At 45.7% G+C, this 15072-nt stretch overlaps 1 protein-coding gene across 10 annotated transcripts in view; it reads right to left on the reverse strand.

The window, feature by feature from the left end:
* The window catches only part of MTURN (maturin, neural progenitor differentiation regulator homolog), a 67342-nt gene extending 62817 nt beyond the window's left edge, over window positions 1-4525 (reverse strand). For 5 of the 10 annotated variants that reach the window (XR_012054599.1, XR_012054598.1, XM_072925774.1 and 2 more), the window contains exon 1: window positions 4274-4521. Coding sequence is in view for 8 of the 10 variants with exons in the window: in XM_072925774.1 (XP_072781875.1) it covers window positions 4274-4435 (162 nt within the window). In the remaining 2 variants the exon portion in view is untranslated. Of the gene's footprint in view, window positions 1-4273 lie in introns of all 10 variants that reach the window. The other 5 variants (XM_072925780.1, XM_072925779.1, XM_072925778.1 and 2 more) reach the window with 2 other exon arrangements.
* Window positions 4526-15072: the final 10547 nt, after the last annotated feature.

Raw genomic sequence — 15072 nt, forward strand, 5'->3', positions numbered from 1 at the left:
TCATGCCATCTTAAGAGTCATGGGCCTTGTAATCCTATAAATATACAACTAAATCTCAGCTTCTGTTTACAAAAAAAAAAAAAAAAAGGCATAACTTTGTGATTTCTGTGGCCTAAAAAGGCAGAACATACATGAAGACAACTGAAACGAGCCCTCCTCAAAATATCAAATGAACACTTCCAAATCACATTTTAAAAACAGCCTTTGGAGGTTTTGGAGGTCTGGCCCATGATTTCTTCATACTTAGGGTTAGCAATAACTGTTTAGTAACTCCTAAACTTCAGAGCTGAATATTGCAGCTTGGTAATTCCTGACTCGTGCCAAACCTGTTGCAATTGTTTATATATATAAAACAATTATGACTGCTAAGATCCTCGTTCTTGTTTAAATTGCGGCTACTTCTGACTACCAGAGCTATACACAGGAGCTTCCACATAAATGAAAATCAGGCTCTGCCCTTTAATAAATCATTGCTGGTTTGTTCCCTAGGGCAAGTTAACCCCATGTTGTCCTAACGTGTTTCTACAATCTCTTTTCAAGCTGCACCACATTTAAGATACTCATGTGAATTCATCAGCAGTAGGCAGAGAAAGATGATCTAACACAAGGGGAAAACCTAAGAGAATAACCTGATCACTGAGTTTTTCAGATTTTTTTGCACAGCAGCATATGACAAGTAACAAGTAACATCATATTAAGTAACAATTCCAAAATCTCCCCATCTGCAGAGGATTTAAAACGTCGACTGTAGCAGCAAACGCACTACGAAAAGTTTCATGTATCATTAGTGCACACATCTCATTTGGAAATGAGTTGATTTAATCTTCTCCCTCAAAAACCTCAACCATAATAAAGAGCAGGGCTGTAATGCCTGTAGGTTTAGCTGCATATACAGCTCTCTGTGGTGGTTCAGTGCTGCACCCAGGCAGCGCAGGAACTCTCTGAGCACTGACTCACCCATCTCCAGAGGAACCTGCAAAAGGAATTTCGGCCTTTCAAAATAAAAACAAACGTAATTTCAGGATTCAACTCCTGCTTAGAAAGCTCAGTAAGGCTGCATATACAGAGATGCTTTTCCTGGAAAACCTGATGCCTGAGGATCTCTCTCCAGTGGGAGAAGGTGGGTGCTGGCAAACTCATGGACCACAGTGCTTGGCTGTGGCTGTGCAATTAAACAAATATTAACCTCATCATCAGAGTATGTGTTTTCCAAGATTGCCCAGTTTTGCTCACAGTTTTGTAGTTTGTGTCACTACAAAAGCACACATCCACTAATTTTCACCTCGGCTGACCTAAGATCATGGTTGAATTCTTTAGTTCAGCATCTACACAGAGCACATAGCTGAGGAAATCAATAGGGTTGCATCTGGAGGGGTTTGCTTTCCCTCGCGCCTTTAGATGACTCAGTGTAGCTGGAAGACAGAATCACTTGCTGGCCCACCTTTTTCTAAGCAACCCACTTGTTGTGCATGACAGTAAAACTTTTTATTTATGGGGATAATTTAACTTGCATAAAATATTCAGACCCGCCGACTCTGTTCTGAAATATTTTCAGGAAATCTTGCAGCAAGATGGCATCATATTTTTATTTATTTTATCAGTTACTTTGAATAACATGGTGACAAAACAAATAATAGACTGTAAGGAATAGCGTCACAACTCTCACTCTCCTTGATTATGGCTACACAAGTCCAATTAATTTCTCGAGAACCTCAGGATCATCAGGAGCTGACCAGTACGTTGTTCAGCTGTCTAAAATGCTGATTCCGAGTTTCAGTGTCCAGGTGGTACTGAAAATGCCAATAAGCATCTACATGGGTCTCCTGCGTCTCTAGCATGTTAAAAGGCTAGCCTAAAGATATCTTCAGGAAATGAAAAGTATCAGATTGTTATTATCTGGGATTTCTGTTGTTAGACAAAATTCAGTGGTTTTCTCACCCAGATTTCATCTTGGCAATTTTTCCAAGTTTTTCTCCTCTCCTCTTTCCTTTTAAGTTCATCATGCTCATCATTTCCTCCTTACAAGTGGGTTATCACGGAATTCTCTGGCACCTCCTACATAGCTTTTTAAGTCGCATCATTATGAAATGACGACGTAAAGACAGAACAAGAATACCAGGCATCAGATGCTTATTAAATGTGAGGCTCCTTTATAAGAGGCACAGGGTGCAAGAAGGCTGTGAAGTGTGTCACTGTGAATTCTGTTTATATTTACTCCCTTTCACACTTCACACTGTGTTAAAGGAGCCATGCAACAAGGCTTTACAGTGCAAATGATAATCAGTCCCTTGGCTTGTATTAAGTCTCCTTAAAATAAAATTTAGCCCGTGATTGCACACAGAAAGAAAAGTTATAATCTGGAACATTAAAAAAAAAAAAAAAAGGAAAGTGGCTGCAAAAAACCAAGATAATCAAGCTGGGAGCAGAAATTAAGTCCCACAGTGCACTAGAAGAAGGAAACAGGATGCTGGAGAATCTAGTCATTAGTGGGTCTTAATCATATTAAAGAAACACAATCTCTTTAAAGAAAAATAATTAAGAATGACAGCTATCTGTCTGTCTTAAAAGTATTAGCATTAGAAAAAGTGCTGCAACCAATAAGGCTAGAAAAGACAGAAGAAAACATCACTTCTAGTTTTCCACTGCTTATATTCCAGATTTGACAGGAGTTGGCCCTTTGCTCCATTTTACTAGTGGTGATTCTGGGCAGGGAGTTCTTCCCACACCAACCCTGGAATGAAAATATTTTCAAAAAAGAACCAAAGGGAAAATGTGATTTCAAACATACACACACAAAAAAGAGGCCAGCATTGGAATAGGGTCTGAAGCTGCTTAAGATTTTTTTTTGAAGTTGACTATACTTTGTATGAAAGAGATCACTCAATTATTGAGCAGCATATAAAGAAAAAATAGATGTCTAAGAAAAATAAATGGACTTGGTGCTGCACTGGATTCATACATATTCCTGTTTAGGAGTGCAGCAGGCATGGCCCTTTCTGGGCACAGGTATCTCCAGAGAGCAATGAGCACTGGGGTCTGGCAGGCTCAGAGGTGCTGGGAAGACAGATGTGCAGAGCTATTCCCACAGAGGACTGAGAGAATCCACACCCTGAGATACCCCACCGCTACATCTGAAGGTCTCATGAATCCCTGGACAGATGCATAACTAAACTCCAGACAACTTCTTTCATAATTCAGCATGACCATCTACTCAACACAATAAATAAATGTCCTGCTCGCTGGGATCTGTGGTCCTGGAGAAGTCACTCCACTGCTCTTTGTTTCCATGGACCCATCTGTCAGATGGGCTCACTCTGCACTTACCTGTTGGAAAGGGAATTAGCGAACATTTGTCAAGCAAGTGGAGGGATGAAACTTGCTCTGTGAATGAAAGAACCTACAACATTCCTACAATAATGGTGCTGGAAGCTGTTTTGTTAAAATAAGCAAAGCAAAATCCTTTCATTGAAGTTAACTGGCACTTGGCAGCTTACAAACCCCGGGGCGAGGTGCCGCTTTTCCGTGACACTTCCTGCACTTGTGCTCACCACCGGGAGGGTCTGGCCGAGGGTCAGAGCACCCCGCCGACCCTTCTCAAAGACAGGGGTTGTGGTGCCGGAGCCTTTTCCGCACAAACTCGGCGCTGCACTCCGTGAGGGGCGGCGGGGCGGGGGCGCCCGGCCGGCACCACCTGCACGGATCCCGCGGTGGCCCCGGGGAGCAGCGGCGGGGGGGGCGCGGCCCTCCTGTCATCCTGACTCCATTTTATTCCTGCCCATTCTCCATTTGCCGTGACAGCCCTGCCAGTCCTCCCGTCCCCGCGCCGTGCCCCAGCCCCGGCACCCCGGGAGGATGGAGGGGCCGCGGGGGGAAGCGGCAGCTGCAAGCCCGCGGGGCGCGGGGCAGGGCGGGGGGCCCGCACCGCTCCCCCCACCCGCCCGGAGCCCGCAGCCACCCCGGGCCGGGCGATGGGGAAGGGGGGGTGCGGTGTCCCTGCCCGCGGGGCCGCCCCCCACCGGCAGCGGACTCCATTTTGCAGACCGTGGGAGGATCCCCCCGGCCCCGCCGCCCTCCATCACCGCATCCCTCCCTCCCGGCCACGGCCCCGTCCTCCGCCCCCCCGGCGCTCCCCCTCGGATGCTACCGCCGGGCTCCGGGAATCCGCATGGACGGAGAGTCCCGGAGCGGCGCCGGGGCTCCCCGCCCCTACACGCACAGGCGGGGAGGGTGCCCCGCACGCCCGTCAACCCCGATCCCCTCACGGGGCACTCACGAAATTGTCGCCGCAGGCGGCCTCCGGGCAGAGCACGTAGAAGGAGACACCGGGTTCGGCGTAGAAGTCCATACGCCGCTCCGTTTCCTCGGCGGCGATGAGCTGGAAGGGCGTGCGGGCGCACCATCGCTCCGCCGCCTCCGCCAGCGCCTCGAAAGCCATCGCCGACCCCTCCGCCGCCGCCGCCGCCGCCGCCGCCTCCCGCCCGCGTCCCCCGCGCTGCCCGGGCCTCGCGCCGCCCCGCGCCCGCCCCGCGCGCCGCCCCTCCCGCCCCCCGCGCCGCGCCTCGCGACCCGCGCGCGGCTCCCGGCACCGGCCCCGCCGGATCCGCCGCACACAATTGACTCGAAGCCTTCTGGCAACTTGGGGGACAGGGGAAAGAAGAAGAAACAAAAAAGAAAGCCCCACGCATGAAGGCGCTGTCGGCGAGACCGTGCCTTGCCTGGCCGCTTCGCATCCCTCTTCCCCGAACTGGCATCCCTCTTCCCTGAACTGGGCCGGAATCTCGGCAGCGCCCATTGTGCTGGGCACACGGGTACCCCCTGCACTGGGTTCCGTGGGAGCCACCCACGTGTGGGCTGTTGGGCTGTGCAAATGCAGGCAGAATCACCCCGTGACATTGGAAAGCTTTAGGGAGGTTCCTCCTGACCCATTGTCCTGTTACCGTGGATCTGTGGGTTTACAGTGAGGCTCACATTACTCTTCCAAGCTTATGCCAAGGGATTATCTATATGTCCAGCCAAAGTAAAGGAGATATCAGAGCAGATCTGCATTTATACAGGGCCTTAGATTTGCATGGGCATGCACTGTGCTGCAAAGGAAAACAACTCCTCACAGGCTTGTGTGGGTTTTCAGCAGGAAGCCCAGGAATTCATAGAGGTGAAGAGGAAGCACAGAGCCCAGTGTTCCCTCTGTCCATGCAGTGGACAGAAAAGTTTGCATGGACAGAGGGGAACACTGGTCTCTGAAAGAGCCCAGTGGCTGTTTCTGGTCTCCTGAGTGGTGTTCCACTGCATTCCCATGGCAGGTACCAAAAGCCCAGCTGACTGGATCGGTGTCACACATTGACCACTCCCATCAGATGTATCAGTCAGCGCATAAATCATTCGATGTACTGGCGAGGTCACTAGAGGTCTTTTCCAACATTAATGACCCTGAAGTTGGCTTGGTTACAGCATGGTGACAGTAACAATTCCATTATTCCAAACTGCGGAGGGAATGTGACTGAGCAGGGCAGCACCAGCAAAGTTGTGGCAAGGACACATTCCCACTGCCTCCGGCTGAGCTGGGGCAGGCTCTGAGCACCCACACTGCCGTGCTCAGCCCCACGGTCACTGTCTGCTGCCACTGGCTTGTCACAGATGTGGGCATGGGTGCAACAGACCTCGGTGCTGATGATACCACAGAGAAAATCCTCCACTGGCACTGCAGCCGACCACTGAGGTATCAGGAAATGCCAACAACATGACTGTTTGTGCAACTGTAACTCAGCTCCTTTATGCATGGTGGGATGGGAGTACTTGCTGGTTTTTTCCACCAAAAGATTTTTTTCATTTATTCTGCACAAATATTTTGGATGATGCCCTCATTCCTGGGGTGCTTAGAGTGGCAAGTGCTGAACACTCCTCGTTACGCTTAGAGCTGTGCTCTGAATGTGCAAAACATGGTAAAAATTACCAGTGTTCCAAAACTCCTGGTCTAGGTGCCTCAAATTTCAGAACCTGGGTGTGCTCTTGTAGGTACTTATCCTGATCCTGGCAAATGAAGCAACATCAGTCTCCTACCTACTGCATAAGTCTGAGGAGGTAAGTGCAGTAATACCTGCAAAACACTCGCTCTGTGGGGTACCTGTGGAAGACCTATGGCTCTGCAGGAACCCCAGGGCTGGAGCAGTGAGTCCTGAATAGCTGGAAAGGAAGTCCTAAACCTCTTGCCACTTCCTGAAGGAGCCAGGGGTCCTGCAGAAAACCAAATGTTACTGCAGGTTGTTGGGGTTCCAGGTATTAGCATAGCTGGGACTCCCATACAGGACTTCTCAACTTTAATACTCTCTCATCATTGGGTATTTGGTGTTTTCCTTTACAAACACATTTAAGTAGTTAGCATGAAAATAGGAAATGGAAAAATCTTTTCTCCTAGTATGTGACATTTACAGCTTGCCTGCAACCAGTGGGCAGGGAGCCACCACTTGGGCAGATATCTCCCCTGCCACAGGGCTCAGCCACCAAGGTCAATCCCAATCCCACTGTCCCTTTGTGCTTCCCAGAGTTCTGGCTCTGTTTCCTATTCTCCCCAAAGACCATGCTGTCTTTGAGTGAGGACATGGTGGTGGGAGTGAAGCCTTGGCCTTTCCTGTCACTGTTGGAGCCATTGGGTTTGGGGCCTCCCAAGGTGGGCAGCCAGGCACTGTGTCCTCCTGTCCGGCAGCGCCCTGGCCCATAGCAGCAAGGGGAAGTTAAGGCTGTGTTGTTAACAGGCACAGTTTCAAATAAATGGGTCTCAGTGTTAACACCTATGATTTATGTGCATTTTCAAAGCCCCACATGAACACCTTTTTAGTCCTTAAAACATCACTTTGAAGTATGTGGTGTTCGTTAGCTCCCTTCTGTGGAGTAGGGAAGCTGACAGGTTTCAAACGAGATTTTAAATATCTTACTGCAGCATGCACTGCAAAATCCTTTGTGACATTTGAGGGCGCAGCCATTCAAATCAGACAGATGTGATTATGTGTTTATTTACATATGATGAGTCTCTTTGCTCTAACAGCTCTACCCCAAAAGCAGATTATAAAAACAGACTGGTAAAGGATAGTGATTTTGGCAATGCAGAAGTGCTGTTTGCAGAGCAAGCCAGGCTCAGTGGCTCTGACCATTCTACTGATGCAGGGGCTGAGGGATGGACATGTGGATGTGAGGCAGATGCAATGCTCGCAACACCCTTAAGCCTCTCTGCAAGTCAAAATCAGAAGTACCTGCTGCTTCTTTTCCAAGATGCGATGGCCAACAGTGCTGTACAATGCCTGAGCTTCTCTGGAACAGTATATACTGAAATCACACACATGGTTTTTCTTCCTACTTGCTTCAAATACCCATGAGCATCCATGCTCCAAAGCATGGCCACATAAGGGGAGCAAGTAACTTCTTGGGAGAGAGGAGGGGGGTTAAGGAGCTGTCTGCTATGGCAAAGATGGTTTACAGAAGAGAAACCAGAGGGAAAGTAGTTTCCCCTGTCCTGAGGGGATGCACTTCTGTTTCCATCTCCTTCTGGAACATAGCAGCTCTGATGCTTTCCGTTGCCCTGATCCAGGCCATAGAGAGGGCAGGGAAATGTTGCCAGATCATTTCAGAGGGATGCTAGTAGCCAGTAACTATGACCAGCCAGAAAAGGCATTTCACTTTGAAGAGCATATGGAGAGCCTCAGGAAGGGAGAGCACGTGCACTACCATAGCCATGTTAGTTGGAACAAAAATACAAATACCAGCATTTTTCAGATGACTTCTGGTTTTTGTATGTTCTACACCTCCACAGAAAATAGAGAGTCAGGTGAGAGGGGAGTGTCAACATGAGGGCTGAGTGGATAAACCTATTTTCTGCCTTTTACATGGATTGGAGGAGGTGTGGATGGGAAGGTTTTCAAAGTAGCTGGGCCCCAGGAGTTACTTTTACAAAAACCCTTACCTCTGCAATGCCTGGTGGTAAGTGTGGTCTAGAAGGCTAAGGAGGGGCAGAGTACCTTGCTAGGTGTTTTCTATTTCTCTGCTTCCCCTGGACAAAATGACACTGGGAAAAGACATGTTAGGGAAGGCAAAGCGAGAAGCTGCGGAAGGTGGAGGAGCAGAAGGGTTTCTGAAATGTGTCAGACAAACACAACTTGCCTGCAGCTGTGGTGTCTCTCTCTGAAACACCGAGCCACTGTTCTCCTCTACAGTGGGTTAGAAATCTGACAAATTCCACTCATGGCCTGGCCATCTTCAAGATTTCTTTTTTGCTTTTTTTTCTGATGAAGTGCAGTCATTGGTCTGCTTTTGGTGAACTGCCAAGAGATTCGCATTAATTCGCCTGACCAGCTGTAAGAACCCCATTGCCCTCCTGCAGCCCTCATTAAGCACCCTCCCTGCTGATCCAAATACAGAAAGGTCAGGAGGGTGAGCTCCAGTAAATTATAAGAGACACACCCTTAGCTGCTGTGCTGTGTCAGCTTGTTCTCTTGCATCTCCACACTGTATCCACAGCTTTGTCTCCTAAGGAAAGACTGGTTCCCTTCTTCCAGAAAACAAAAGCATCAAGAAATCCTAGGGGAAATAAAATAGGTGAGCAGGGTTGATCCCTTAATGGACAACCCCTCATAGGCCTTTATGCCACGGATCTTTATAAAGAAAATCTTTCTTATTGTTATCAGTACTGGTTCATTCACAACATGCTTTTCACACATCCAGAGTGTCTTTGACACTTGCACTTGCTTGAGAGAGGTGCTGGAAGAGCTGTCCCTGCAAAAGCCTGGTCTATGCAGGGCTCCCAGTGATGTTTGCACCCTTACAGCATTTCCCCTGAGCCTTTAACCCTATTACATGTCCTGCTGCAGCACAGCAGGAGGGTGTTGTTCCAGAGGCTCAAACTGAGTGACTGTTGGCCAACGGATCAGTTCTAGGCTGGAGTCCAGGAGCCAACATGTTGGTATCTTGCAAATAGTTCCCACACCTTACTTCCCTGCTCCTGAAGATACTCAGCTTTCCAGACAGCAGTCTGTGTTTATCTTGTCTCTAATGAGGAACACAGCTGTGGCTCTCCTCTTTGCTTTGGGTTCCTTTTCTTTTTTAATTCTTTTTAACCCAATGGTAAATGGAGTTGAGGAAATAGCAAGAAAACTTTGAGGAATCATCCAAGCCAAGAACATGTTGTAGAGGGAAAGTGAGTTAGAAATGCACAGTTTCTCAATTAAATTAAAGCGTTAGTTAGAAATCTATATAGAATAAAGATCCTGATTCTATATAGAATAAAGATCCTGCTGCTCCCACAAATCCTCCTTTTGAAGTCAATGGTTCAACATCCTATTGCTTTGGCAGTAAGAAATTAAACACATAAATAGTGATGAAGATCTGGGCTATGAAAAATCCACTTGCTTAATTAGCAGCTTTCCCTGGGGGCATTGCCAGCTCCAAAATATGAACTTAAATTTTAAAAAGGCATCAAACAACCCCTGCATCAGTCCTCTTCCTAGTCCCTGCTTTTTAGGAATAGGAAGTTCATGTATTAAATGTGAGGGAGATATGCTGTCACCTTCCTGCTCTTTAGGCAGGCACTTTTGAAGTCTGTATTGCTGTTGACATCCAGGCCAGCAGTATCACACCACATTGCTGGGTGCTGTGCAGGGGCAGCACAGTGTCCCTCCCCTGGTTTGATAGTACCATGCACTTATTAGCAATGGTATGTTACATTTGTTAACAGTGCAAACATGATGGAAATATTTGATCAATCAGCAAGCTGAGGGTGATACGAGGCTGGATTAACTGTGGATCCCTTCACCTGAAATTTTTAATCCATTTTACCTTTATTCTGACCCTCAAATCCTGGTACAAAGCCCTCATCCTGCCACATGCTGGTAAAACCAACACCAGCTGATGTTGAAAGAAGTTGATTTTCCTTGAAGTTTTCTGAAGCTCAAGCTGCATACACATCTAACATTGTGTGTCCTTTTGGAAACGGTATGTTTCAGACACAGACACAATGGCAGGAATGAAGAGTTGTGAACTTTGTTTAGGGCCTGTCAGCTGATGCTCAGCAAGCAGGCAGCCGATATGGCCAGACATGAGGCTTAGTGAGCCCAGACTGGATACAGGGGTGGAGAAATTGGGAACAAAGCATGGATACCTTCTGCCCTTGCATCCTTTTTGGACACATAAGTTGTTACATCACAGTTTCTGCCTTTTTCACCAGGAAGTATCTGCCAACACTCTTGTTTATTGCTGGATCTGTGTATCCATGAGCAGACCGTGTAGCCAGGAAAGCCAGGTGGGGCAGACATTACGAATTGGCTTATTAAGAGCTGAAAGGTGACTTTGCAAAGATCTGAATGTCATAATGCCATAATCTCTTCAGGCAAACAAACAGGATTTTTTTTGTTAATTTGTGATCCTTTATGATATTGAGAGGGCATAGAGCTGCAGACTGTCCCTGATTTTCAGATGAATTGGTCTGCTAGTACAAAAGATATTCTCATAATAGTCGCAAATTAGTTGATTGCTTGAAGTGCCAGAATCCTTAATGCTCTGCTATTTTAACATATGGAAATTGATTCAACACTTACCATCTATTTAGAGATGTAAATTTATTGAAAATGATGCCACTTCTTAAGCTTTAGGCAAGCTCTGATACTTAGCTTTCTGGGCACAAGCAGGTTTTTACGAGGACTTACGATTTTAACTGCAGCAATTTACTTTCCTTCTAAAGGAGGGGAGAAACAGAGGAAAATTGACTGTATTGTGTACGAGGGAAAAAAAAGATACTGGTACAAGCACTGGTGTGAACTGACACAGATAGTGCAGTATCTGGCACATCATACCCTGAGGGTCTTTTCCCAAGCACAGCACTGGCCCAGACCTTGCCCTAACTTCTGCTGCAATTGCTCTGTAAGTCCACACTGATGTTGGAAGCATCCCTTATTACTGACACAGTCATTTGCTGTAGGGGAAGAGCAGTGAAAAACCAAGCACAGGCGGTGACAGCAATGACATTGGCCCGGTCAACACCCCATGGAAAAGAAAGATGCCCTCCTTTCCAAGGTTAGCCTAAGCTCTTAAAAGCAAACAGCCTCAGTCTCTTGGGATGCCTTCCTGCACGGACAAGCCCTGTGCTGATGTTGCGGGCATGAGGCTGCTGATAGGATTAGATTGGAAAGTCTGGAGCCTGGTCCTAGCTGTGCTGCTGACAGCCTTCCTTCTGATTTGGCATAGTCACTTAGCACCTTATAAGATGGAGATTTGTATTAATTTTGTATTAATTAGGAATACTGTTTATGCCTTAAAGCTTGTGAAAATATGAGTTTCTCATGTAGAAGATTTTTTTTAAAAATGTTTGTCTGAGGCTTTTGATCCTGTGTTATTATTATTCAGTATGATTCATATATTAATGCAATACCAAGAATGTCTCCGTAAGGCCTAATATTATGCTTCTGGGATTAAGCAGTATTTCTTAATGTGTTTCTAATCCCAGTATTTTTGCAGAGAAGCTGGAATGAGGCCAGTTCATACAATGTGCATACACATTAGTAGTTAGCCCAGGTCAGGAGAGCACTTACAAATCATCCCTACTTACCCTGCTGTGGTTTGCACCATGAAGAGGGCACAAGAGGTGGCTTCCTCTCAGATGAAAGGCGGACAGTGTGCACATTGCAATCTCAGCACTCTCCTGCATTATAGATCCGCTCCTGGGATGTACTACTTGCTAGCACAGACACAGCTGCAATATATTTATTGCACCTTAAAATCTCTTGATGGCATCTGGGAGATGAGTTCACTGGCAGGATTAATTAACCACCAAGCCTGGTATTTTGACTGGCTAATGGTTAATCAGGGGTTTTATTTTCTAGTTTACACCATTTTGATCATGATGTTGAGTCCAGCCTCAGTAGTATGGAAGAAAACTCTGTGTCAAATTTACAATAATGCTGTGAGATCAAGTCAGGCTAGCTCAGGCCATGGCTCCATGACAGCATCCTCAACATATGCAGCAACAGCTTCATGTCTTTCATTCTCTGTTATCTTGCCCTTTCTTTCTCTTGTCCAAAGGAATACTTTTTAGTCCTAACAAAGGCAAAGACAAGGAGGGAGAGGAAGATGGGTCCATTCACAAAGTCTTTGTAATTTACAGTATTTACAGTAGGTTTAGAGCAAGAATGAATACAGCCAGTGCATTTGTAATGTTTCAACACCCATCCCCTTTCTTGTAAATTCCTGGAGGACTTTTTGGCAGCAGAAAGCATAACTATGCTAGAAGTAATGGAATTACAAAAGAAAGAAAGGAAGGGAGTCTAAGCAGTGGGAATAGGAAGCAATAGCTAAACAGAGACTTTTCCATTTATATACACACCCTTCTCACATAAACCAGAGGCAGCTATTGCCTAACTGACTGTTAGTTTTGTTGACCCCTTATCTTCTGAGAACAGGGTTTGGGTGTAGGATCAACAATTTTTAGTTCACATGTCTGTCCCCCAGTGTGGCAGCTTCTGTTTGTGAGGCAAGCATCAGCAATACTCTTTTCCTTTTGATAGCAGACGTATTTGTGTGGGTATAACAAACTGCAAATAACCAGACAGATCCAAGATGTTGTCATTCATCCAGCAGCTGAATCCACAGTTATCATCAGAAGCCTTCATCCCATCAAGATGCCCATTCCTGGGCAGCTGTGTTTTCCACAGGATCCCTCTGACTCAGCAGCCAGCACACTGAATAATGAAGCATAGGCAATTACTGAAAATAAGTGTTCTCCAACACATGCATTTCCAGGCCATGCTTATCTTAGTTTTCAAATGAAAAAAAAAAAGTAGACATGCACAGATTGTTGAACTTTTTGGTTTTTTTTGACAACTCAAGTAAATGGACTTCAAAGGAGGAAAAAAAAAACTGTAAAGCTTGGCACATCAAGCTCTTTCTATACATAAACAGGCCTATATCTAGTCTATAATACAGGAAACTGCAAATCAACTAAGGCAGAGCATCTTCAAAATAGATGTACTACCCCCAGTCAAATGCAGAGCTATTCCGAGACATGCTGAAGAAAAACCTTTTTCCATCAGGCTGCCTTCCCCACAAAATCAGTTCAGTCAAGACTTGTGAGAGGAGGGAGATGCTTCAGTAGAACAAGAAAGTGCAGTGCCAACCACTTTTACACATGTGACTCTCATCAGGGGACTGGGACACCTTTTGCCCAGAGGTGGCTGTTCCTCCGGTTTAGCTGGAGTGATTCAAGCCATGCCTGCTGGCAGGGCTGGTCAGCCCTTGGGGTTGGAACAAGGACAGAGATGGGTGAATTTTTTTTTTTTTTCTGCACATGACTAAAATCTGAAACATGAGCTTAGGCATTGCTGCAATTGTATTTTAAGACATCCCACCCCGACAAGCAGATGACTGAATTTGTCCCTTTGGAAACCAAGCATTTTTATGAAAAAAAAAAAAAAACCCAAAACCCAATATTTGAAATTGTGACAATCTACTTAAATCATTATTGTTTATTATTCCTACAGCAATTCTAGTTATGAGAAGTCAGAAGAAGGCCATGTTTGCTGGTGAAGTTTAAGGAAAGCCAAACCACTGAAATGAATGAAGTCACTGAACAGAAGAAACCATCAGAAACCAAACCTGCCTTGAACTGCTCACCCTGCCGTGGCCAGCAGGCAGCTCTCCGTGAATGCAAAAAAATCCTTAGTTTCAATTCATTCTCATAATTGTACTCCACATACACTGTTAATGCACATTTTAACCAACTGGCATATAAAAGACATTCCTGCTTTATGTGGAAAAATTACTGTGTGGTGATAAAATGTGCTAGAGCTAAAATCCTGCAGGATTAGAATCTACCATTTCATTAACAGGCTTAATCAAAACATTTTAGTCAACTTATTTCTCCAGCACGTTAAATATATTGCTAACTAATTAAGAAAATTCTACATAATTAATTGGATTCCACTTTTCCATCCAAATGAAATTTACTGCAACTTCTGAATCAGTGAACAGGCATCTAATATGAACAGACAACATTTAGCGTCTCTTAATAGAAGAAACATAAAATTTCAAGGGCCTCAATCAAAATGTCAGGCTGGCAATGCCTTTAAAACACACAGGTGTATTCAGAAAAAAGTCAGCATATTGCTGCTAGTGGTGGCAGCCACCTCTCCTGATCTCAGAAGTTGCCTATGCATGGTTCACCTACACAAAATATATTCCAAGTACCTGAGAACTGTGGGAAGGGTGGAGATGCCAGAGAGCTCCTCAGGCAGGAGATGCCAGGAGCTGCTTGGGACAATGGCAGGGAGGGAGGAGCTGGTCACTCACTCACAGGGACTGGCTGGCTCATACCCTCCAGCAGTCTGTGGTTGCTCACCTGCTTGCAGACAAGGGCACATAAACAGCTCATGAAGAACGGGCCACCCTTGTTATGATGCATCTGAGGGGGATGCAAAGCACTGGCCAAAGGGAGTTTAAAAGTGGTGCAGCTGTGTGAAAATATGTTAATTTGGTTACCAACAAACAGAGAAGGGGAAAAAAATCTGTCAGGGAGGGGTGAGCAGGAAAACAGGGCCTAAAGTACAAAAACAAGGCAGAAATCGATTATCTGAATAAAGCTTTCCCAACTGCTGATCTAATCAGCAATTAAAGCAGAGATTCAAATCAATGTAGCCTGGTGCTATCTTACCCTCTACAGTTTCACATAATTAATAAACGTCCTATGACATGTCCTGGATTTTAGAGTACATGTGAAGGTAGTGGATGGTAAGGAATAAAAATGCTGCACTCTGCTGCTTCTCCATTTGAGTGCAAATAATATCAACAGAAGTCAGGCATTCACTCCAGTAATGGAGAAATGGCATCAGAAAAATGTCTCCCTGCTTATTCAGATCTTTAGCTGGGGGAGAGTCAGGAGTAGCATTAACATTTATTAGACTGCAAACCATACCATGCAGATCTCCTGTACCAAAGTGTGAAATCCCAAATTGGTACAAGCTTGTGAATCAGACCATTTTTATTGTTAGAGGGAGAACAGGGAAAAAGGAAGAGAACAGAAGAAAAAAAAAAAAAGAAGAGCAA

This window comes from Taeniopygia guttata, chromosome 2 (genome assembly GCF_048771995.1).
Source record: "Taeniopygia guttata chromosome 2, bTaeGut7.mat, whole genome shotgun sequence".
NCBI lineage: Eukaryota > Metazoa > Chordata > Aves > Passeriformes > Estrildidae > Taeniopygia > Taeniopygia guttata.